General features: G+C 39.9%; 1 protein-coding gene across 1 annotated transcript in view; it reads right to left on the bottom strand.

The window, feature by feature from the left end:
* PTEN (phosphatase and tensin homolog) overlaps positions 1-25,146 on the bottom strand; it is a 53,009-nt gene extending 27,863 nt beyond the window's left edge. The window contains exons 1-2 of the mRNA XM_079976364.1: positions 24,335-25,146; positions 2,501-2,585 (exon numbers count right to left, since the gene is read on the bottom strand). Coding sequence (XP_079832490.1) covers positions 2,501-2,585; positions 24,335-24,413 — 164 coding nt within the window. The 5' untranslated portion in view covers positions 24,414-25,146. The remainder of the gene's footprint in view (positions 1-2,500; positions 2,586-24,334) is intronic.

The following is a 25,146-nucleotide window of genomic DNA, read 5'->3' as shown; positions in this document are numbered from 1 at the left end:
GCTGAAAAGTTTGCTGACCCCTGGTCCAAACCTTAAGCAGAAAGCATTAGTTATTGGCACTATGCCACTTTTGATATACGGTAGCTCTTTCACTTACAGGGTAATAAAGGCCACTGAAACCAACATCCCTGATAAAATTCACCAACTTATTTAGATAGATACAAGTATATCTTGCAAAAACATCACCTACCTTTATGAATCAATACCTCTCAAACTCTTTTTTTAAAGCCCTGATACCTGCATATCACTTAAGTATCTGCTATTTCCTTGACCATTTCATGTTAAAAATATGACAAGAAACTCACTCTATGGTTTCAATAGCAGCCAAATTTTCTCCCTCCCCCGCTGAACTGCATTGTTCACCAAGTAGTCTGATGAAGAATTCTGAAGAACTTGAAAGCTTGCAAAATATTTTAATATGAGCTGTTTTTTGGTTGGTCTACTAAAGTTGTTAATAAAGGTTTTGTGCTAATATTTGCAATTTTCTTACCTTTACTTTTTGTGTAAAAAAATTTTTTAGAATGGTTTTTAAAAAGAATTAACTCATATGTGGCTATTCCTTTCTAAATATACAGAAGTGCTCCATTGTAAAGCTATTAGATAACCAGCATATCAAACCACAACTAACTAATAAAAATCTAGGGAACTGCATAGTAGCCACCAATATGAGGGCATGCAACCTCAGTAAGCTATTGTGATGCTCTGCTCCATACATTTTTCTCACACAATCAACACCTAAACTTTACTGGCCATGAACATTTTGTGTATATGATATGTGAAGGAGGTATGTGCTAGAGATTGTGGTAGGTAATGAGAAATTGGACGAAGGTGGAAACACCTGAACTACTTTGTGAAAGGTTGTAATTTTATGTACAGATGCAACTGCAACATCCAAAGAGTTCCAGGTGCTTATACATATGCCAGTGCAATGCATTTTCCTAAACGCCCCCCCCCCCCCATTTTTAACAGGTGAAAATGAAATGCCTATGTTGGAGATAGAGCATGAACATTCATATTTCAGAAATCATCAAATTCTCCTTTAACTCAATTGATCTCGTAGAAGCATCTACTTAGCTTGAAGATTAGTAACAGGACTTACATGCTTATATCATAGAATCATAGAATCATAGAGTTGGAAGAGACCACAAGGGCCATCGAGTCCAACCCCCTGCCAAGCAGGAAACACCATCAGAGCACTCCTGACATATGGTTGTCAAGCCTCTGCTTAAAGACCTCCAAAGAAGGAGACTCCACCACACTCCTTGGCAGCAAATTCCACTGTCGAACAGCTCTTACTGTCAGGAAGTTCTTCCTAATGTTTAGGTGGAATCTTCTTTCTTGTAGTTTGGATCCATTGCTCCGTGTCCGCTTCTCTGGAGCAACAGAAAACAACTTTTCTCCCTTCTCTATGTGACATCCTTTTATATATTTGAACATGGCTATCATATCACCCCTTAACCTCCTCTTCTCCAGGCTAAACATGCCCAGCTCCCTTAGCTGTTCCTCATAAGGCATTGTTTCCATATTTAATATTAGTCTAGCATGTAATATGATTCCCCCCCCCCCAAAAAAGTGGGTTTTCTTTTAAAATAATGTTTTTATTAAATCATTGATCTTATTTACCCTGGTTTTAGATGAGTTTCACCTTTCAGCACTAAAATATGATACTTCTCTATCACCAGAACTTTGTGTAGCTGCCCTCCCGCAGCTTTTAGATTATAACGCTAAAATAAATTGTTATAGTCACCCTACAAGTCATTTACGGTGGAAAATTTTGGGAGGGTAAATACTTGAATTACAGTTTCACAAAACAATGACAAAAAAAGGAACAAGACTATATAAAATCATCATGAGGTCATTCCTGTTCTGTCATCCCCCTCCCTTTCTTCCATCTATTGTACGTGTGTGGGCTGGCATAGAAGGAGAGGATTAGAAAAAAAGTGAAGGGGATTGGGATTGGAATCTGTTAATGTTATACCTAATACGCAGATTTCACATACTAGCAGAGATTAAAATTAGAAAGCCAAACGTTCATTGAAGAGCTGGAGAATTAACAGCCAAACATGTCAACTAATTTCTGCCTTATACAATATGGCTATTAAGTGCATAGATGAATTCAGAGGTACTAGATTTGCTGAACTGACACCAAACTGCAGAATTATACAAAAATAAAAATAGTAATGATGAATGCACTAGCTAGATTAAACATAACGCTGATATATTGTCATGTAAAAAAGTAATACTTCAGTTAATTACCTTAAAACTTCAAATCTTAATATTTGCTTTTGTTTCAGATTTGGCAGAGAAAAACACACTGCATTGTAAAAGATACCAAAACATTGTTTTGGTTCTCATTTGAATAAAATATGTGATAATCTCAGAAATGGGGAAACCTGTGGAAGGGAACATACAGAGGGATGTAACATTTTGTCCCCAAGAAATCTCATATTTATACATTTACTCCCAGATGACATTAAGATGCACAGACACAAATTCTTACCTCACAACGTCATCAATATTGTTTCTGTATACTCCTTCAAGTCTTTCTGCAGGAAAACCCATTGCAATTATATTTGGATAAATATCTGAATAGTCAAGTTAAGAGAAATATTTACAGAGCAACATTGTGAAATAGTACATAAAGTGTTAAATATTTCAAGTAAGTAACTATAGAGCCTGGATTTAAGCAACCATTTCAGACACTTTCTATAGATAAAAAGGTTCTAGTATTCCACCATCAGTGAAACAACTGTTTGGCAGGCTAAGAAGAACAGGACTGGGAGTACAGAGGGCCACAGGCGGTGGTTTGCCAATCCATAGGGAAGGTCTTTGAGGGCCTTGGATTGCTCACATGTAATCTTAACAATTACTTGGAAGCAGAATGGTCTTGTTTTCAATAGAGAGAAATTAATATCTACCATTTTGAAAGATCAAGCAGTGTAACAACAGTATTATATGTCACATAACTCACAATTTTATTCAGTCTACCCTTAAGCTTGAGGGTCAAGAAACTGTTTCATACCCATGCAGCCCCTATCATCAAAACAGCCACCATGGATCTAGTGATTTATGCATAGTTGACCACTAAGTTTGACTTAGTTGCTCTCTAGTGTTTCCTAGCTGCCAAGACACAGCCTTGCAAGGATCAGATTACTGAAGAGCTACAGAATCTCCACATCCAGGGCGCTTCCTTCCCTTCACCAGAACCTCCCAAGTTGCAAGCTTGCTCCAGTCAGACCATCTGTGGAGTACAAACAGAAGCAGTCTGCCCATTTGGGCTACTTCGGCAAGCTCTGAGTATTCAGAGACTGGGTAGCTGCATATGCTGCCAAGAGATATAGAACATCTCCTGTTCCTGTACCACAGCGTCATATGGCTCCAAGCCTCTCACACACAACACAGGGGAGAAGAATGCAAGTCCTGGGAGCTTGAAAGCTGTCCTTCAGCTCTTTTGTATGCATGAAGGTACATATAAATCTGCATATAAACACAGGGAAAAGAAAATGTTCTGATTTGTTAAGATCTAGTCTCTACTCCAAAAGCCATCATCCTGTCTCTCACCAGAATAATGCACTCAAATCCAGCTCACACTATTTTATGTACTCCAAGTTTTACAATTTGTTAAACTCTCATTGTTATAAATATTTGTTCATAACTACAAAACTAGACTGACACTTGCCTTTCCATCATCTGCAGCAAAATGCACCTGCTCAACAGATACCAGCTGTTATCTCCAGAACCTTCTGTATAGTAATATCCACTGAGCCATGATGCTCACTGGATTACCTTGGGTCAGTTATGGTCTCACCTACCTCACAGCCTAACCCACAGATAAAATGGAAAGGGAGAGACCTGTGTAGGACACCTTGAGCTCATTGGTGTAAAGGCAGGATATAAATGTAACAAAAGAAAAAAACTTTTCCATGCATGCCACTCATTTTAAACTGATGACAGCAACTCATTTCTCCCAATCAGAGAATTGTGATTATTATACATGGTAGGAAACAAAGCTAGGATCGTGAACCATATTTTGAAGTTGGCTTGTTTCCCAAAATCATAGTCAAGTCTAACCAAACAAAAGCAAAAACCTTCACTTGCACCTGCAAGTAAACAAAACAGGTAATTACAAACCAAAATAGCACTTATCCAAGTGTTAAGCATCCATGTTGTTTGGTTGATCATGCTACTTTTTAAAATTTGCAACAATAATTCATATAGACACACACAAACTGTGTTATGTAAATAAATAAATACACAAACGCCTTGTCCTCAGAAGTAATTTTTTTTAAAAAAATCTTTTACACAGAAATTCATATCATATGCTTGATAGAAATGAGATTCATTTCAAGATAAATGCAGAATTATCTGATTTTATCTTTAAAAACAACAACCTGCACACTATCTTGTACACTAGTAACTTTTGTGTTGGAGTAATTTGCAAGACATCCAGAAAGAGAGTAAGTTATTCTATTCTACACTTTTCACCAGATTATACATAATATGATATTAAATCAGTCTTTTGCTGATTTCTGCACTTCATTGGGAACTTATGTAAAAGGAAGTGAAATCTTAATTCCACTGAAGCAATTTACATGATCTAAGTACAGGTATAGTTCAAAAATAATGGTAAGCTACGTTCTGACATTAACATGCCTGGGCCTTAAACTTGCTGACATGGGATATCCCTCTCTCCCCTCCTGATGTAAGGTAGCCATGATGTTCCATTTAATCCAAACCAGCAAACATATGGTTTGCCCTTGCCCTACTAACTAGGAAAGAAGATCTAATTTTTAAGTGGGTTTTTTAAAAAAAACATTTACCGTATTTTTCATCCCATAGAACGCTGCGTCCCATAGGACGCGCCTAGTTTTTTTTTTGGGGGGGGGAAATAAAGGGGGGGAAATTCCCACGCTGCAGATGTCTGCCCGGCACGAGGGGCGCTCTGCTTCAGGGCGCCCCTCGTGCCGGGCGGCAGGCTGCTATCTGCAGCGTGGGGAGCCCTGCGGGAACTCCTGCAGGGCTCCCCACGCTGCGGATGTCTGCCCGGCGCGAGGGGCGCTCTGCTTCAGGGTGCTCTTCGCGCCAGGCGGCAGGCTGCTATCTGCAGTGTGGGAAGCCCTGCAGGGAACTTGGTGCGCACTGACCCCTCTCGCTCTCCAGGCTTCAGGAAGACATCCACAGCCTAGGCAGCCCTGCGGGAGTTCCTGCAGAGCTGCCTAGGCTGCAGATGTGTTCCTGAAGCGCCGGGCGCTCTGCTTTCAGCACGCCCGGCACTCCGGGAAGCAGGCTGCTATCCGCAGCCTAGACAGCCCTGCGGGAACTCCCGCAGGGCTGCCTAGGCTGTGGATGTCTTCCTGAAGCCTGGAGAGCGAGAGGGGTCAGTGCGCACCGACCCCTCTCACTCTCAAGCTTCAGCGGAAGCCTGCATTCGCCCCATAGGACACACCCAGATTTCCCCTTCATTTTTGGAGGGGAAAAAGTATGTCCTATAGGGCGAAAAATACGGTAACCATGTTGAGAATTTTATTTTAGTATATACATATATATTAAAAAATAAAGGAAGGGTGGAGAAAGCAAAGAGGCCAAAAGTCCAGTCAGGCTCATTTGCATAATTTCAACCATCACGGACTATACACAGCCTACATTCCTCTTAAGTAAAACTACAGATAATTTTCTATAGGTTCTCATACTGGATCTTTTTATAGCCATCTCATCCAGGAATTGAAATAGCATAAATTCAGCAAACAAATAGAAGCCTCACGTTAACATTAGATTGTCAGTAAGTACTGTAATAAAGAAGCAAAGTATCATATATTTAGCCTGATATACTGTACTCTATCAAATTACCTTTGCATAAGCACTTAAGCCTACTAAAAAGAAAAGGAACCATTTTTCTTGCCTGAAATACGTTTCTCAGATGGCATGGTGGGCTATGCTACCCATTTTTGCCCAAAGACACAAAACACAGACCTTTCTCTGTTCCTTGCTCCTTCATCTCTTGACCAGTCTGTTTCATTACTCATATACAGAACAAATCACCAAAGCAATGCAGCACAGGAGAAAACCTAAGAACATAAGAAGAGTCTGCTGAATCAGGCCAATGGCCCTTCTAATCCAGCATCCTGTTCTTACAGTGGCCAATCATTTGCCTGGGGAAAACCAGAACCTGTGCTGGACCTGAACACAAGAGTATTCTCCCCTTTTGTAGTTTCCAGCAACTAGTATTCAGAAGCATATTGCCTCCAACTGTGAAAGCAGAACAATCCTCCCTACATTCGTTCATTCAATTTATATAACACGCTTCATTATAAGGTCTCAGGGCAGTTCACAGAATTAAGCATTTATGCTGCCTGCCAGTCATCCCCAAAATTCAAGGACCTACCATGTGTTCAATGCCTCTGAGAAACCCCTTTCAAGTGAGAGCAAGGGTTCCTTCTCTAGAGGTGCTAATATATGGTATGGTGAGATGCACTAAAGCTAAAAACCTCTCAGTGGGAACCATGCGACAGTTGCCTATTAAATAACTTGCTGGAGGACTTCCTTCCCAAAGCTGCCTTTGCTGAAGAACATTTATCAATTTTGTAATGCTTAATGAATGCTGTTGGTGTAGCCTGCATAGCCACTCTGCATACTTTGCAAAAGGCGCATTTGCTGAAAAAAGCTGCTGAAGTTGTCATGGTTGAATATGCTGAGATGTTCTGGCACAAATAACTTCAGTGATTCATAAGCTAATGTGATGCATGCTTTAATCCACCTAACTAAGGTGTAGCTTCTTACTTTCTATCCCAAGGTGTTAGGGTGGAAAGAGTTTGTTTGCCTCAGTAGTTTGTTCTATTAACGTAGGCTCTAATAGCTCTTCACACATCTAAAGAATGCCAAGCCTACTCATGGAGAAGTGGGATAAAACTTTGGCAATATCAATTCTTCTTGTTGCTGCAAAATTGAATTTATTTTAGGCATGTCCTTAGAACCACCCTGCCTGAATGAAAATACATGCAGATGTTTTGCTACTGAGAGCTGATACATCTTAAACTCTAGAAGCAGGAGAGACAGGGTACAGCTAAACAACTTTCTCTTCAGAGAAGCTGAGTGAAATGAAACAAACAAGAAATCAGATTGTCTGAAAGGTTAGGAACAATAAATTAATATCAAAAAGTCCTGCACACATCAAGAGACTGCCACCATTCTCAGAAGGTTAGGATGTGACCATGTGGAGATTCAACAAACTTTGTGTAGGGTATTATTTGCAAAAACTGCAGATACTACCACCAATCTGCAGAGTAAGTCATAATGTTAGATGGAACAGGTAATTTAGAGTAACCTTTCCCAACCCTATGTCCCCATATGTTGTTGAGACTACAATTCCCATCATCCCTGACCACTGAGCCATGCTGGATGAAGCTGATGGGAGTCATAGTCCAACAACATCTGGGGGACTCAAGGATGGGAAAGGCTATGTCAGAGAATATGAAAGCAAGGAAAATATAGCCTTTTATTCACCTTGCTCTGGTGGACGCTCCCCCTGTCATTTTGGCTGAAAAAGGTTAAAGAAAGCCTCTGACTGCCTAAACTGTTTGGTTCCCAAAGCAAACCTCAAAGCTCTTCACACATCCAGACAATACCATGCCCTTTCCAAGGCTGGAAAGCAACAGGTTGTAAGGACAAGCTCCTGCTCCTGCTGAAAATGGAAGCATGTTTATGAGATAAATGACAAATTTGTGCAAAGAACAACCACCATGACAGACTGCAGTGATGACAACTAGGTCATCATTGGTTTTCGCAAAACCAATCTGAGAAACAACAAAGAGACACAGATTTTAACAACTCAAATGGCAGCTTCTGCAATGCTGACAAGGTAGTATGAAAATGCTGCAGTAATCCCAGCATTCTTTAAATGCAGTTGAACTTCTTTACACTGTCTAGGAAGACTGATCATGCAGAATGATAAATGCAGAGCACGGAAAGATACCTGGATGACAGAACGGTACCTACCACTTTAGGTGGGTGGCCTTTAGGAGCCTTCTATTCAACTTCCAGGCAGAGACATTCAGCCAAGGCAGACTGGAATGCAGAAGCATACCTTGAGACATGGTCTTCTCAATAGTGGCATTGGTGGAAAAGTGAAAAGGAGACCTGATGGCTATGGTGAGTGCAGAGCAGTGGTCTAGAATGGTGCCTGCCTAGAGAGTGTTAAGTTTTCTTAACTATACAGCTAACTCACAACTTGCGTGCATTTAACTTGCACGCATCCAGCTTTACACAGTAGGCAATTCTTTATTTTTAGAAAATTGAAAAGGAGGCAGAAAGAGGGCAGGTGTCCAGGAAAAAACTATTACTTTGGCAATCCCACCCACCACTGAACCCAAAATGTGTTTTGACTATATGAGATTTTGGCTTTATGCACTATCCCTGGAATGTAACCCGCGTGTAAGTTGAGTCACCTGCATAGGATTCACTCCTTCGCAATCAGCACTAAGCTCTCCCTGATAAAGAGGCATGGAACCTGACAGATATTTGACTACTTGCTGAAGAACCCATTAAGTACTGCACTGCAGGGTCACCTGAAAACTTCAGAATTCTACTGAAAGTATAAGCCAACTGCACTGTTTAGGCAACTAGAAGTTGAAAGTGCACAGATGAAGTCTTGAGTCAGATAAGCAATCAGCACTGGAAGAAATTCTGAAAGTTGAGCACTAGAATGAAAGTAATGTTCCAGCGCAATTGTCTTCAGAAGCCTATCAGAGCTCCTTGTGGAGCTTCTGGAATTGGCAGAAAAGACAACACACTTCATGGAATCCACGAACGGTGGGGAGTTCCCTTCCTTGACAGCCTCTATTATTATCTTGAGGCTTCACATGTGTTTACATACTTAAACGAAGAAAATGGAATAAATACTCCAAAACATTTCTGGCTCAGTACCTGATCTACAACCAGAATACTGGAACAGATATATCTGCTCAGCATCCTGCAATCAGAGGACAAAGAGAACCACTAATGGGCAAAAGAAACAAAGCCCCACTTTAAAGTCAGTGAAAGAAAGTAGTATCTTCTCAAACCTCCAGGCAATGGCAGAATATTGTCATGCAATAAGAACTTGCTCAGTGCTAGTCATCTTAATCTTAAACTGCTATTTAAATGGACACAAAGGAGCAGTATAAGACCCAGAAACCTTATTTTTGGTTTAATTATACAATATAGAAAGACTCATCTATTTGTCTTTGATTCTAAAGTACTGACATCTTCAAAAACTATCCAGAAGACTATCTGTCAAAGAAACGATTAAAGCCAATTTAACTTACATTTAAAGTATACTTACTTTATTATTGTACTGTCCATATATACATAGTATCTCAGCTTGCATCTACCATCCTGTGTAAACCCTCAGCCAAGTCACTCAAATTCTACCAAGAACTAAGTACTATCAAAGGTGTCATTTGTTTTAACTGTTTTAATGATGAATTTTAAACTGTTGTAACCCACCCTTCGGACCTGATGGTGAAAATCAGATAATAAAAGCTGGAAAAAAATGATGTTGTGGGAAAACACCAGTAAGGTAAAACCTGGAGGGGGGACTTCTGGCAAGCAATACAAAACACAGATCAGACAAAGACCAACCACACACACACACCGACAAAATGTATTTAAAACACCAACCACAAGTCTGAGGAGTAGGCAACTGAGGAGTACACACACACCTCTGCTCCTGGTCAAGACAGGAAACAGACTGGTCAAGAGGAGGAAGGGAGCTATTAATGGACAAAGGTATGTGTTTCCTGACTTTCAGCACAAGAGGGCAGCATAACCCACTATGCCTTGTGTTCACCACCTCTGCACAATGAGATATTCAGCGGTGAAATCTATTGCCGTAAATTACACTCCTAGAGATTATTCCAATTTCTACTTATCAAGCGTTCCAAAAAATTGTGGGGGGAAACATTAACAGTAGCATTGTAGCTTCCAATGAGTATATGTATGAAAGAGCAGCACAAACACTTCTGAAGACTAGAACTCAAAAATATTATATCTATAGGTACACCTAAAGTGCAGTTATGACCACGAGAGACAACTGCTAATACCTGTGGGTATGAGGAGAAAGACCAGTGAAACAATTTTACTAAATTGCATTAACAAGGAAGCACAGATAAGCAAAGGCTACAATCAAAAAAACTTTCTAGCCATCCAGTCTGCAACTTGCGAGGGAAAACCAGTCACTGTCCCCAGTCTTAGGTTGCATCATACTTACTCACCCTACCCATCCACTATTGCTGCTATTCCTGAAAAGCTATTTTAGGAGTCAGATGTCAAAGTTAATTGTGATTCGAGGACCCGATCCCCGCTTGGGGAATAAAGACACGTGGACACAGAATGTAAGGTTAATGGGTAAGGTAAAGGCCACAACTTTATTGATTACAGCATGTGAGAAGGTATTGGCTTAGGCATTGGACCACGGAACATTAGACTCCACCCACTCGTAGAGGGGTGAGTCTGAGGAGGGGTTAACCACCAGTAGGGGAAGCCTGCTGATGCTAATCCAACTATAGGCTCTCTTCCTGATGTCACCGAGGGTCGTGCCATGGCCCCCTGCCACAGGGGCATCGGACAGGATCCACGACCGCCGGATTCCTTTAGTGGAATACCCAAAATTGTCGGGGAAGGCGATGGCCACACCTTGCCACCCGAAACACCAACAACACATTCCAATGCCTAACCGCCAAATACCACAAAAGTTGTGACGGTTGCTATGAGGTAGGCGAAAAAAACCAAGAGGCCGGGCCAATTTAGCCAATTGGAAAAAACTCCTACCAGGCCTCCTGGTAAATAGGGCGACCAACCAGAGGTCCATAGCAAAGTCTCAGGAACAGCTAATCTAAAGGGAGTGGAGAGTGGGTGACTCGAAGAAAATGTGTGTGCAATGGTGGGGATCGCTGGCGCGGCTGCATTTGAGCAGCAAGCCACACCCCCGTCGAGCTTCCCTATTGGGTGCCCAACTGGGGAGGGGCGTGGCGCCAGCCCTGGAGTTGAAGCAGGGGGCAGAGCGCCCCCTGCATGACGCGGGAATCATTTCCCTATCACAACCCCTCCCCTCCTGGGAGGAGGAAAGGCTTTGCTGCACTTCTCTACCTTTTTCATATTTAAGGGCCAACTAATATAAAAGCCTGCAATAGAGAACATAGGCATGCAAACATACTAACAACCACAGTTCTATACTGTTTCACCTAGTTAGGAAAAACTGCAGCACAGTGCTCTATTACCTGTCAGTTCTACCTCAACATTCTATCACCCATCTCTTTCAACCACAAGTGTTAAAGACTTACGAATCCAGATATCCTAACCATGTAGATTTGATACTGAAGTCCAGTTATCAATTAACCTGACTTTTAAGCTCATGGTGAAGTGTCGCAGCAACAAGAAGATAGCACATTTATAGTAGGGGTACAATAGTAGAGGCAGGATGGGGAAGGATGAAGGAGCAGCAGCACAAAGTATACAGGGTTAGTTAGGGCGGGCAAACATTCCCTGTGTAATTATTTGCAAAGCTGCTTAAGATGTTTACATAGACTAAGGAGCAAACCAGACATCATGGCAGCAAACCAGTGTCCGAGAAATCTAGTCACTGTTGATTTCCAGGGGGCGGGGGGGGGGGGTATAAAAGTGCAACAAGGGCAGGAAGGAGATTTTTTCAGTCATAAGAGCTGCCCAGCTGTTCTTCCCCAGGTGGGGCTGTGTATAATATGGAAGGACCAAAAAAGAAGAAGAAGAAGAAGAAGAAGCTAAAATGTAGATGGTTTCCAAGAATCACTCCAACCTATTGTACTTTTCTACCAGAGACTTACCTTTGCAATAAGAAGTCTAAACCAGTGGTTCTCAACCTCCCTCGCCCTAAGAACACTAGAAAACAGCTGATGGTCTTGGTGGACAGTTTAATGGTTTTTCTGCCTGTTGTAGAGAGTGTATGAGATATACTGTATATTTTTTTATTGCTATTTTTTTGTTTCTTTTAAAAGAAGCAATAAAAATGCAATTAAAAATCAGTATGAATATTTAATGGTGGACATACCAGACCACCTGAATGAAGATCAAATTCAAATTGAAATTTATTTACGGCTATTAGCCCATAAAATATGTACAAACATAAAAGCACAGAAGCATAAAAAACCAATACATCTAACAACAGAAGGGGAACACCACGATGCAAGGGTGGGTCATTGAGCAGTGACAAATAACAGCTTGGGGCCCGGAAAGATCCAAGGGACAGTTCACAGAAAAAGAAGATCACAGACCATTGGTGGTCCATAGTTTGGAAACCCCAAGCCTAGACTCTAAACATCAGCAACTGCCAAATATTATATCATTTATGCATGTCCTACTCAATGTGGTGGACTGCAGACTGGTGTCGATTTGCAAGCCATCAGCTACTGGTCCCTGATGACTCTACCACAGCCCCGTTTGTGTGGGACACTTCAGGGACTGGTCCCTGGTTTATTTGAATGGGGAGGGTTTACAGGTCCACCACATCAGATAGCTTGAGAAGCACTGATTTATATAGCCTATAGATGTGGACTGATCTCCAATTTGCAAATAAACTACTATCAATTTTAGGAGGTTTAATGTAATAAATAATTAATTTATCAGCACTCCTGGAAGAGTAAGAAAAAATAGTTGTCATTGCATAACCTCAGTGTGCCTTAACATTTTTTTAATGCTGTTTCAGCAAGCTATAATGCAAAGAGGTTAAAAGCTTGTTTTAAAAGTGGAAGCAAGCTACAGTTGAAGACTTATGGCTTATTAGCTATTGGCAGTGAATTTGGTTTTGCTATTCTACCTGATGTCCAGCATTCCTCTTTGCTAACATTTTAGTACAAAGTGATGGAATGGGAGAGCAATGAACAGAGCAGGAGGGGAACATGACATCAGAAAACATAAACTCATCTTTCAGGAACAACAAGTTCTGACTGACCAGCTTAAATATGCAAGTATTAATCTCCAGGAAGAAATCATATGTGCACACCCTTAGTCACATGCCCTATTTCTTTCTCTAGCACTTATCAACCCTGCAAAAACCTCTTTGTAAAAGGCCTCAGCCATTGCATACTTTTAAATACCTGGCATTTTAGGAGAGATCTTACTCCACCTCTCTGCAGTTGACAGCAAGATATAGTTACGTTCTGGCTGGAGGTGTCCCAAGTAGAACATACAAAACCAATACTCTTATGTTGAAGCTGCACAGTACAGCATAGGGCCTGCAGAAAACACAAACTTGTGTCCTATCCACACCTATTTCAGAATAGGTCCCATTGAACTCAATGATATTTTCTTCCTAGAATTCTTCAGAAAAAAACACCAAAGGATTTATTATCAGTGTGCACTTAACCTCTGAGAATGCTGATCTAGGCGCAGGCCAAGGAACAGCTTTTCCCCCTCAAAGGTACCAGCCATCTCTGTACAGCCATTAATTTAAAAACTTGCCTCCTTAGTATCTCATGGTTTGATAAAAACAAAAGCCTAGTTTTCCCCATATTGTTCCTTCTCTAGTAGAATGCAAATTACTGAAAAACTCATCTAGCAGCAGCGAATTTCTAGAAAGCATTGCTCAAATGCCTAGGAATGATTCAAAAGAACCAAGTACCAAGGAATGGTTGAAAAGAACCAAGTACAGTGGTGCCTCGCAAGACGAAAAGAATCCGTTCCGCGATTCTCTTCGTCTAGCGGTTTTTTCGTCTTGCGAAGCAAGCCCATTGACGGCTTAGCGGCTTAGCGCTATTAGCGGCTTTTCGGCTTAGTGGATCAGCTGATAAGTGGCTTAGCGGCTTAGAAAAAGGGGGGGGAGGAAAAAAAAGTCAGAAAAACTCGCAAGACATTTTGTCTTGCGAAGCAAGCCCATAGGGAAATTCATTTTGCGAAGCGCCTCCAAAACGGAAAACCCTTTCGTCTAGCGGGTTTTCCGTCTTGCAAGGCGTTCATCTTGCGGGGCACCACTGTACCAAGTCATATGAATTAAGCAAAAGGTATGCAGTGCAATGTGACTTAATTATGTAAGGAAAGCTATTTATAAAAAATAATAAAACATAGGATATTTCACAATGGGGAGGGGGACCAAGGGAGAGGAAAGGTCACAGATCACAAGTTTTAATTTGTTTTAGTCTATTCTATTGTGCTTTTAACTTTTTGTATGTTTTAAATTATGATAATAATTTTAAGTAATAGTTTTTTTAATCTTTTTTGTAAACTGCTTTGAAGTTTTTTTCAACAATCAAGCAGTATGTATATATATATATATATGAAATAAATAACTTCACCATACTCTTTTTGTCACCTGCTAAAAACACACTTGTCTGGACAAGCCTACTGAGATACTTAGACAGTTGAGGTAATTTTTTATTTCTTTTAGTATTTTAATTTTTCTAAGTATGATTATGAATTTTTCTCAATGTTATTGTTTTATTTTTTTTGCACCCTGCTTTGAGGGGGGGGGGGGGTTTACCATCAAGTGGTATATAAATAACCAAAGAGGAAATCAAAGAAATATTGGAGAATGTAAGCATATTCAAGTCGGCAGGTCCTGATGACATTCACTCAAGGATCCCATGGGAGTTATGCTGGTCTCTCAGAACCACTAGTAATTATGTGTGTGAACTCATGGAAAATGTCATAGTCCCAAAAGACTACAGAGCAAAAGTAAAGTGCATCTTTTTTATTTTAAAAGGAAAGCAGAAAAAATTATTCTGGCTTCTGCATTTTAAAATTGGAGCACATACTGAAGCACAGAGAAGAATATGAGTGACTAGCATTCAATGGTTATAAATTGTACTGAGCCAAACAAAGTTGCTTTTTTAAGAAGCCAGACTGGATTAGGTAGAGAATAACCCACTGATATATCTTAGCTATGCCGAGGCTTCTGATCTCCGTCTTCATGACAACCACACCAGAAAGGTTATTTGGGAGGGTAGCAAACAAACAACAAACTATTGCAAGAGGAATATAATTTGTTGAAAAACTGCACAAAGAAATAAAATAGATCAATATCAAATTGTAAAGAGATTTCCAGCCGTGCTGGTAATTCTCTCTTCAATTTCTTAATCAACACAGCGGAAGATGACCATACACCATGTTGGATCCAAAATAAAGGGATTGCAAACACTAAAATGTTAGATGTATCTATGAAAAGTAAGGTACACAGCAATATGATAAAAACAAAAAAGTTGTATATTTAAAACAAAGAACTATACAGAAACACATACAATACTGTGGGCAGGGGAGACGAGGGAGAAAAAATTTAACTGGGTGAACAGCTGCACTTCTAAAAACTTCAGCTTATAGGGAATAAACTGAATGAGTCAATGTGATGTAGTGGAACAAAATAGCAATGCCATTATAGACCACATTAAGAGCAATACTGTCTTTAAGATACAAATGAATAACCATAGCATTCTATTCAGCACTGATGAAGATCTCATTTGTGTTCAATTCTGGGCAACAGAAGTCAACTACGATGTAGATAAACTGCAAAAGATTGATAATATAATAAGAGCAGCTTTGCTGGATGAGAACAAAGATCAATCTAGTTTAGCATCCCGCTTCTAACACTGCCTAGTCAGATACATCCAGAAAGCATACTACCAGGTCATGCAGGTAACAGCCATCCCCTACTGTTCATCATCCCCCAGCAACTAGTCTTTATTAGTTTACTCTGATGGCAATATTTTCCAAGTAAAGAGATAAAGGCAAGTAGGAGACCATGGGCATTATATGGGCATACATTATATTCAAATTTAAAATGACAGCACTAGTTAGGAACCACCACTTTCTAACTGAACTAATACATCTTATGGCAGACTTACTTGGCAGTAAACCTCACTGAGTTCATTGATATTTATACCCAAGTGTGCATGTATAGATTTCAATCTAAGTTCTTAAAAACCTTAAAGATCAAATTCCAGTACATTAGTGCATGCATGTAAACACCAACTTCTGGGAGGAAAAAGGTCTGGGCATTACTTATTTTGAAAATCACTGTTGGAAAGTTCTATGCATACATCATGTGAATAAGACATACTAAAACACCCTTTTAGGTGTTTTTATTCTACTGTCCCCCTATCAATGTAAGGATTTTAAATTTGCTAGAGACTAAGGACTCATTTTCATTTAGTTGGGGAACACACAAATGGCCTGTTAAAACAAACAGCAAAGTAGTAATGGATTCTTACTGTAAAAATGGCATTTCTCTGAATTTTCAATCAAGTCTTCTTAAAGCTACTGAACTGTACCATTAGAATATTTACCAAAGCAGCAGTATGATGTTATTAAGCACTGTTAACTGATATATATGTGCATAACACACACACACGCAAAAAAAAAAAAAAATCCCTGCCAGGAAAAAGACACTTTTTAAGCCAAACCAGAACTATTTTATAACTCATTATTCCTTTTGCATATTTTTTTCAGAGTCATCGCTACTTTCCCTAAAAATATGCACTACCACAAGGAAATTTTTCTGCATTAAAATATTACTGTATTCTATCATTATTGTTCTTGAGATAGGTACAGACACATTTTTTTTAATCCAAAAAAATACAATCTACTGAGGATGTCAAATATACGGTCTTAAACTATAATACTGCTCTTTTCCCAATGAACATCTGGCGCAACTTTCAGAACATTTATGACCCGACTTAATTTATTTAATAGCAGAAAAAACGTTTACTATCTACCCATCAAAAAAGCCTGTCCAGGGAGGAGGCCCCCCCATAATGGTTTTTCTATGGCAGAAGAATAAAATTCCCATTTTACGTGAAACTTGTTATATTGGGTAATATGAACTTTACCAAATTCATAAAAATCCAGGAGGATTAGAAGCATAAAAAATGAGTAACAGCTTTCACATACCAATATATGGCATGGGATGACTGTATTCATTGCACCAAAGGAATCAATTTATTTATTTTACTTGCTTATTCATTCCATAAAAATTTATACACCGTATGATTGTAAAAAATCTCAAAGCACTTTACAGAAAACAAAACTGTAAAATAAATAAAAAAAATTACAACCCTACATTAAAATCTACAAAAGTTAAAGTAATAAAACAGATTAAAATTATCTCAACTTTCTAAGTATTTTAGTAACCTTGTCTAAACAGGAATGCTATTAGCAGGTGCCAAAGAGTATGGTGAAGGTGCCTGCTTTATCTCAATAGGCAGGGAGTTCCAAAGTGCAGCTGCTGACAAACTAAATAATTTTGTTCAAACAGCACTGAAACTACCTTTTTAAAGTATTTAACCCCACTGCTTTTTAGGTATTAGTAACCATATACAACAAAAAATGTGAGCAAAGGACCCATACACTGCAGGAATACCAAGGGACACAATGCTTCTGTAAGCTATGTTAGTTTACAGTTAGAAGAATGCATGACATTCTTCTGCAAGAACCATGTTAGTGGGGGCCAAGTCACATAATATTAAGAGAAACTGTGCTTAATTTGCACTGACCGGTGTTGCTAAGTACAAAGCCCATAGGAAAGGCATTCAGCAGTTTTCAGGAACTAGTGGGAAATGGAGATAAATATCAGATTTACAATAGAATTATTTCTGGTTTCTTTGCTGCCAAGAGTAAATGCACATTGTACATAGTATCAAACTTTATGAAAACGACGCATCCTTTCTGAGAGGAAGTGTACAGATTAGAAACATTATTTAGCCTTGTTTGCCCAACCACTGGAGAAATGGGAAGGTTCTGCTATTCAGAACTCTTCTTCCCCACCCCATTTTCTTTGGCACCACAAAACTAATGCCTTTACCAGTGTACCCCTTCTGGATGAAACTTCATCTACAGAACCAATATTGTTCATGTACATCACATACTTGCTTGATACACACACACACGGAGAGAGAGAGAGAGGGGGGGGGACACTGTATTTTAAGTCAGATATATCTTACAAATGGAGCCGCTAAAAATCTACAATCTGAAGCATTTTGTTTTAAGACATATATGTATGCGTATATCTCTGTGCGCACAAATAAACACAGAATGAATCCAGTTCTCAAAGTGAATATCCTTACATAGCAAAAACAGGATCATACAAACTCCAGAGAGATGCATCAACAGGCTTGGGGGGAAACCAAGTTGTGTAGAAGTAAAAGCAAATTAGGAAATCCCTAAGGTGGGGGTACTCAAAAATCAGGACAACGACTGAGCATGCTCAGCAGCTATAGAGTGCAGACTGACTGTTGCAGGGGGAAAATACAAATCCTAGCGGTAGGCTAGAAAGAGCATGGTGGTTGGCTGACACCCTGAATGGGAGCACTCCATGCTGCAATCTTGTGTCTTCTATTTTAAGTGCCTGTCATAAGAAAGTGCAAGTGCATACATGGAAATAAGCATCAAAAGTGGAAAGGTCTTCCAAACACTGCTTCCATTCAAACCCTGCCTTTCATTCTGGAACAGATTGTATAGCACCCTATCTGTCAGAAAAGACATACTACAATCACAAGTCATTGTGGTATAGTTGGTGGCAAGGATATCTGACTTACAGGAGAGAAGACATAGCTTCAGATCTCTCACTCAAAAAAGTCACTAGGTGACCTTGGGCAAGTCTTTCTCTCAGCCTAATCTATCTCAGATTATATACTACTCTATACTGCTAAAGTATAGCCAAGTATTCACAGAAACATGCATTCAATTTAGCCAGTCCAATAAAAAGGCAGGTTATTTCTGGATCCGTTTTACACAGGAATTACATTTTAGGCTGGTCCAACCTAAATCCACAATACCAACACTTATAGGTTGATTTACAATATTTTGAACTCTTTAAGCAAGATAAAATTGACATACTAAGAATAATATTTCATGATCTTCACAAATACAAAAGTTAAACAATCTTATTGAAGTTAAATAAAATCTTATTGAATCAGCTAGCCAAATATAGCCAAAAGGCAGTTCATAGCTGCACAGCAGCAGTGTTGCCATTTTGATTTTGCCTTTTGTGGTAGAATGCAACCGGCTAAACCATGATGCAGAGAGAAACTAAACTCTCAAGACAAAAAGCAGGATCTGTCTCTAAAGGCTAAAAAAACCTGAGAATCAACCACTCAACCACTCAAAATGCACCTATCAAGACTGCATGACCAACAGTCAATTCAAATGGAAAGCTTTGCTACTGGGGGTGGGGGGAGTAACTACCTGTTGAACCTATGCTGAGAAAACAGAGACAAAGTGAAGGGAGTTCCATCTCTCTGGAAAACTACAGTAAGCCACTGAGCATTCCCAGAGGCAGAAAGAAGTCCAGATAGAGAAACAGTCTCCCAGAAGCCTGCATTATATTCACTAAATTAAAAAAGGATGAAAAAGATTATTACTAGAGATGATGTGTTTGTGTTATATAATCCAACTGACAAGGTACACTCCATTGCAGACTACCATCTACTTTGTGTGGTACTTGGCTCACCTCAAAGCAGGTAAAACATTATTTGAGACCCAAGACAGCAAATGAAAATGTGCAGTTAACCCCCTGAATTTCTACAAATTTTCCATCTTTGAAACACTTGTGTTAACAAGGGACGCTACTGACAGAGTAAGCCATTCTACCTTCTGCACACCATAATCTGGACATTTGCAAACTAAAATGTTTATTTTATTCCTAAACTCTTAGGAATATGGGTATAGGGAAATCCTGGGGAAGACTCAGCTTTAAAGCACTTCTATGCAATATCTAAAAACCATGATATTTATAGGTATCCATTATATGCATCATTACTCTGAAATAGTGGTTTTGTGTCAGAATTAGTGAAAATAAACTGTAGATGCCAAAAAATTATTTTCAGTGGGACATGGGAAGTGTACTCCTTACCCACCAGGAAGGACAGAAAGTGGTGTTTTCCATGCTACTTGACAGATGCTGAAGATGCTTATGAGTGCACAGATTGACTTGTAAATTACAGATATTAAATGTGTAATTTGTAACACAGTTCAGAATCTAAAGAGATTTAAAATATTGCTGTAAAAATGCATTGTGTCTCCGTCTAAAATAAAGCCTCTGATTAATCTATCCTCAATATGGGAGGAGATACTTTAAAAAGCAGTTTGAAGTGAGTTTATAAAGACGGATGCACAAGCATCAGAATATAACACATTTTGCATTCATAAAGGCCCAAAGTTCAAAACCTAGAACTCCAATTAAAAGGTGTATTCAACAGTAAGGCTGAGAAACACCTTCCTGAGGTCATGGAGTGCCACTGCCAGTCCAAACAAGCAATATTAATCTAGGCAGAGCAATGGCCTAACTTATACACACTCACAAAGTCATAATCAGGAAAAAAACAATGCCATTTTCAGTGCAAATTAATGTATAGGTTACTCACCATTTCAAAGTTTCTACTAAAACACAGATCATATAGGTACTGCTTGTACTACAACTATTACTGACGAAAAGAGGACCAAAATTTGAGACTTAAACTGTGTACACAGTAACACTTGTTAATTGTTAACTTCATGTTTAACTTGTATAACTTTACAAATCTGCACATTCTATATACAACTTTCTAAAACACAAGTTAAGTAATTTCAGCTGAAGGGGATGCCATTCCACATCACTTGAAAGAACTGAGGAAAACTCAAGGAACTACAACAAGAATCAATCAGGTATTTAAATTTACCACTATGTACCAAAACTATATGATCTCAGATGTACACACAATAAGAGAATCTATTAACTATCTATTTTAATGACTTTCAAATTGGCAAAATAGAATAATTACACCTTTTGGAAATAAAATGTAAATCTTAAGGAAATTAAGGTAAATTCTACTACCTCTTTCAGGATCAAATATCCACTCTTATTCACATACTATGACTCACATTGTAATCATATACAGAGTAACAGCTAATTTTTAAAAAGCATGCAATCTTTCAGATTAGAAATTCTACCTATATTAGGCTGCAGTCCTAAACAGATGAACATGTAAACTGCATTGAACACAGAAGATCTTACTTCCATGAAAATATCCACAATTATTCCGTTTATCAGGTATTTTAAGTGTACAGCAATTTAGATTTTGATAACAAAGAAAGGATGAAAAGACAGATATACTACAGAAACAGAATTTAAAATATACGAAGTTACGTCTGAGAAATCAAGACATCCCGTTCTGTTTTCATTAAAGCTAGGTAACTAAATTTACAAAATCCAAACTACAGCACTGCCTTAATCATATGTACTCTGAAGTAAGCTCTATTTAATTCAATGAGACTTATTCACAGGTACATGAGTTTAGGACTGAAGTCTCCCAAGCCCACTTACCTGGGAGTAAGCCCCATTATATTAGGTATTACATTCCACTGAAAGCAATGGAAGAGGATTTACAATACGTAATTCTAAGCATGTATACTCAAAAGTAAAGTCTCCCCAAGTTTAAACAAGCTCAACCAAGTATGAACAGGATTGCAATTAGCTGCAACTAACTTCTGTTTGATCATGTACACTGTCTTTCATATTAGCGAACAGGACATATAATTACTTGTCTCATCAAGTTAAGTAGGAAGTACAATTTTCTACAAATGGAAGAAGTGAAATATTTCCAGGCTACATCCGAGGAAGAAATACCCATGCCACAGCACAACTACAATCCTTAGGTACCGTAATTGATTCCAGAGGAGTAATTCTGAAATAGGTATTTTCATTTATTGCTTTTTGTATATATGACTAAGAAATGCCTTGTACAATATTTCTATGCTTACCAATAGGTTATTTCTATATATGAGTTGATTTAATTTAAAATCTATTGGCTTAACAAATGGTTTGGATTATTTTTGTTTGTCTAACAGCACAGCCATAGTTTTGTTTTCTCAGAAATAAGCCCATCTAAGTTCAATGGGACATGCAACATAACACTATACATATTTCCTTCGAAGCAATCTGTGTTCAGCGAAGCTTATTCCCAGGGATAAGTTTGCAACCTCAAGCTCTAAGAAATGTTGCTAATATTGCAGCCTAAGACAGTGGTGGGCAGGCCTCAGGTTTGCAGAATCTACTTATTTTTTACCTTAACTCCAAGACCCAACAACTAAAGCCAGGTACAAAAGTCATTCACTTAGAATTAAAGAAAAGGATGTCTCTGAGCAGCTACTGATCAAAAGAACCAAAAATGAGTTCAGTTACTTCCTACAAAAATCTATTCTTGGTTACCCAAAGGTTTGCTTATGTCAGCAACTTATTTGGGGAAGGGGGCACTTTGTTGTTCTTATTGTTAAACAATTTGAGACTCAGATCTTTGGATTATTGCAGTAGATCAAGAATATCTGTCAGTAGATTCTGATCTAACTTCTGCCTGTGCCTGGCCTAAGAGATTCATTTTAACCTTGTGATGTGTGAAGAGATTTCAACTTATTAAATGGCTGGAGGATTCTCCAATACACTGGTGACACTTTACTGTCCCAGTATCAAATATTTAACCTTTGGATTCTCCGTGCTACAACTTCACACACACTGTCCAACAGTGAGTTAAAAGAGCTGTCTTTCAATTATGTATTGGAATAAGAACTAACTAGTTTTCATTTTTAAACATTTTTTAATGCTGTTAGCAGAAACACCAGTGGCAAGATAACTTGAATTTTCTTGCTCTATGATCAATAATCTTACAATGTAAAAGCAGCTCTATTATTCATATATTTAAAATAATCAGTGATATAATTAAGTTATCACTTTCATGCAGTGTGAATTGCTTGCTATGATATCAGCAGCAAAAATATACTATACATATTTACCTGGCAGTAAGCCCACTGAACATAGTCATACTTCTGAGGAAACATACACAAGTACTGTGAATGTGGTAAACTAATTGAAAGATGGAATGTAATTTGAGCTAATAAAAAAAATTTAAGTTTTGTTGCTTAAACGAGTATTTTATTATAAGAATATGTATCTTTCACCAATTAAGAATACCTAACATTCAAAAGATTAGAAAAACCACCAAAGGGTTAAGCAGATGTAACAAACTGTTTGGCAAGCAGTTCTGAACACTTGAGATTCCAATTAGAGAAATCTAGAGTAAGACCACAGAGCCTCTCAATACAAAATCTTTACAAATTTAACAGCCTCCCACCCCATAAAACCACCTATCTCATCAGTATTCCTTCTAAAGAGATATTAGCCTAATGCTGGTATACTGTACTGAAAAAGTGTTCGCACTTTCATTGTTTCTCAAATTTACTAGGCTACAATTTAACACAGAATCACTTCCCTATAACATGCTGTTTCTATTGGGGGAGGTGAAAGAATTCACAATGTTAAACAATGTAGGCATTTGCAGATGCAACATAAACTATTGGATGAAAGTTTTGTTAAGAACCAAATTCTCAGTTCTAACTGCTTTGGGGTCATATTATCAATGCAATATTTTAGGACTGTTAAAGAAAATTGTCTTCTCATCCCTATGTATTTAAAGTGATGCTGCCATCAACCATGGGTACATCAACCACACCAACACTTTAACAGAAAATAGTTACTGCAGTAATAGTCTGAAGCTTATTAGGTACTTTTAAGTAGGACGTAACACCCCACATTAAATGCATGTTAAATAATGCCACGCAATAATTTTATTCCAAATGACCACTAATACTCTTTGCTTAAAACATATGAATATGCATTAATCTATGTGGCATTATCATTTAGGAGTTTTATTTTAATAGCTATGATAAAACACAAAAATTGCAACTTATGAACAACCCTCAATCTACTCATTCTACAGGCAAGAAAAGGAACAACACTAAGTACTGTAAATTGACTCAGTGTGCATTTTCTATACTCCAAAAAGGAGCAATTTCCAGAAGACAAAAGGCATTACAAACTAACCAACCAGATCTTTGTCACTGTAACTGGTAAAGTCTTAAACAGACGAAGCTGCAATCCTAGATTGCACTACACCATGTATCACATTATACAAAAGACACTGAAAGAAACATGCTAGATAATCGCTGCATAATTCTGATGCAACAGCTGTATGTGCACTACTGCTTTCCACTTGAATTTCATCTCTACCTTTTAGTGCCAGGCCTAGGCCTGAGCCTGCCAGATTCTAGCTGCTGCAAATCAGCGAGGGGGGGAGGGGAGGCGAGGCGAGGGGGGAATCACAGCAGCTTTTTTGAAAGAATTACCTAAGGGGGAGAGAGAACGCGATGAGGGACAGGGGGACACAGGTCTCCCTTTGACTGAGGGTGGGGGTGGGGAGTACAGGGAGGGTGGGGGGAATTTAAGACATATGGGTTCCACCTCCCCTAAGGAAGAAGAAAAAATGAAAAGCGTCCCCGGCCCAGCCAGGCCAGGCCTGCACAAAATTTGGGATACAGGTCAGGTCTAAATCGAAGCCATCCTCCTGGTATCGCCTTTTGTTCCTGCTGACGATCTCTTTGATGATGGCGGTCATGTCTGGGAGCCGGGAGCCGCTCAGGAACAGCGCGGATAGGCACGGCGGCGGCTGCAGGGCGCAGATGGCTCGGAGCCTCGGCGGAGGAGGCTGTTCCCCCACCTCTCCCCGCCGCCGGTGATGAAGAGGGCGGCCGCGGCGGCGGCTGGAAAGCGATGCTGCTGCTGCTGCTGCTGCTGCTCCTTCTTCGGGCGCTGCGAGGACGGCGGCACCGCGGACAGGGCCCGCTGCTGGTGGTGGTGGTTGCGGCGGCAATTCAGGCGAAGGCCCCGCAGCGGCACAAGGGCCCTGGCCAGAAGGCGGCGGCGGCGGCTGCTGCTGCTGCTGCAAGGAAAGTCCTCCTGCCGCTGCTGCAGCTCCCGCCACTGGCGCGGCTCCCCTCAGCTCAGGCAAGCTATACCTTGAGCGCGGCGGCGGCGGGGGAGAAATGGGGCCCCGAGTCTCCTTAGCGCTGCTGCTGCTGGGCGAGAAAGAGGAACCGCCGCCGCCGCCGCCGCGCTCCCTTTCCCTCTCGCTCGAACGGCGGCGCTCCAGCACAAACGGTGACAGCAGCTCCGCGGCCGCGGCGGGGCTCTGGGCCCCCGGCTGGCTTCCTTCTCTCCGCGCCCCCCGCCGAGCACCGCACCCCGCGTGAACCGGGGCCGGGCGGGCGGGCGGGCAGGCGAGCAGGCTGAGGCTTTTCCGCGGAAGGCGGCCGGCTTGAAAGTTTCGGTGCTCCTTTGGCTCGCACCTC

The sequence above is a fragment of the Podarcis cretensis genome, assembly GCF_951804945.1.
Source record: "Podarcis cretensis genome assembly, chromosome: 5".
Taxonomy (NCBI): domain Eukaryota; kingdom Metazoa; phylum Chordata; class Lepidosauria; order Squamata; family Lacertidae; genus Podarcis; species Podarcis cretensis.
The sequence above is the reverse complement of the archived record's forward strand: the minus strand, read 5'-3'. Positions and strand labels throughout refer to the sequence as shown.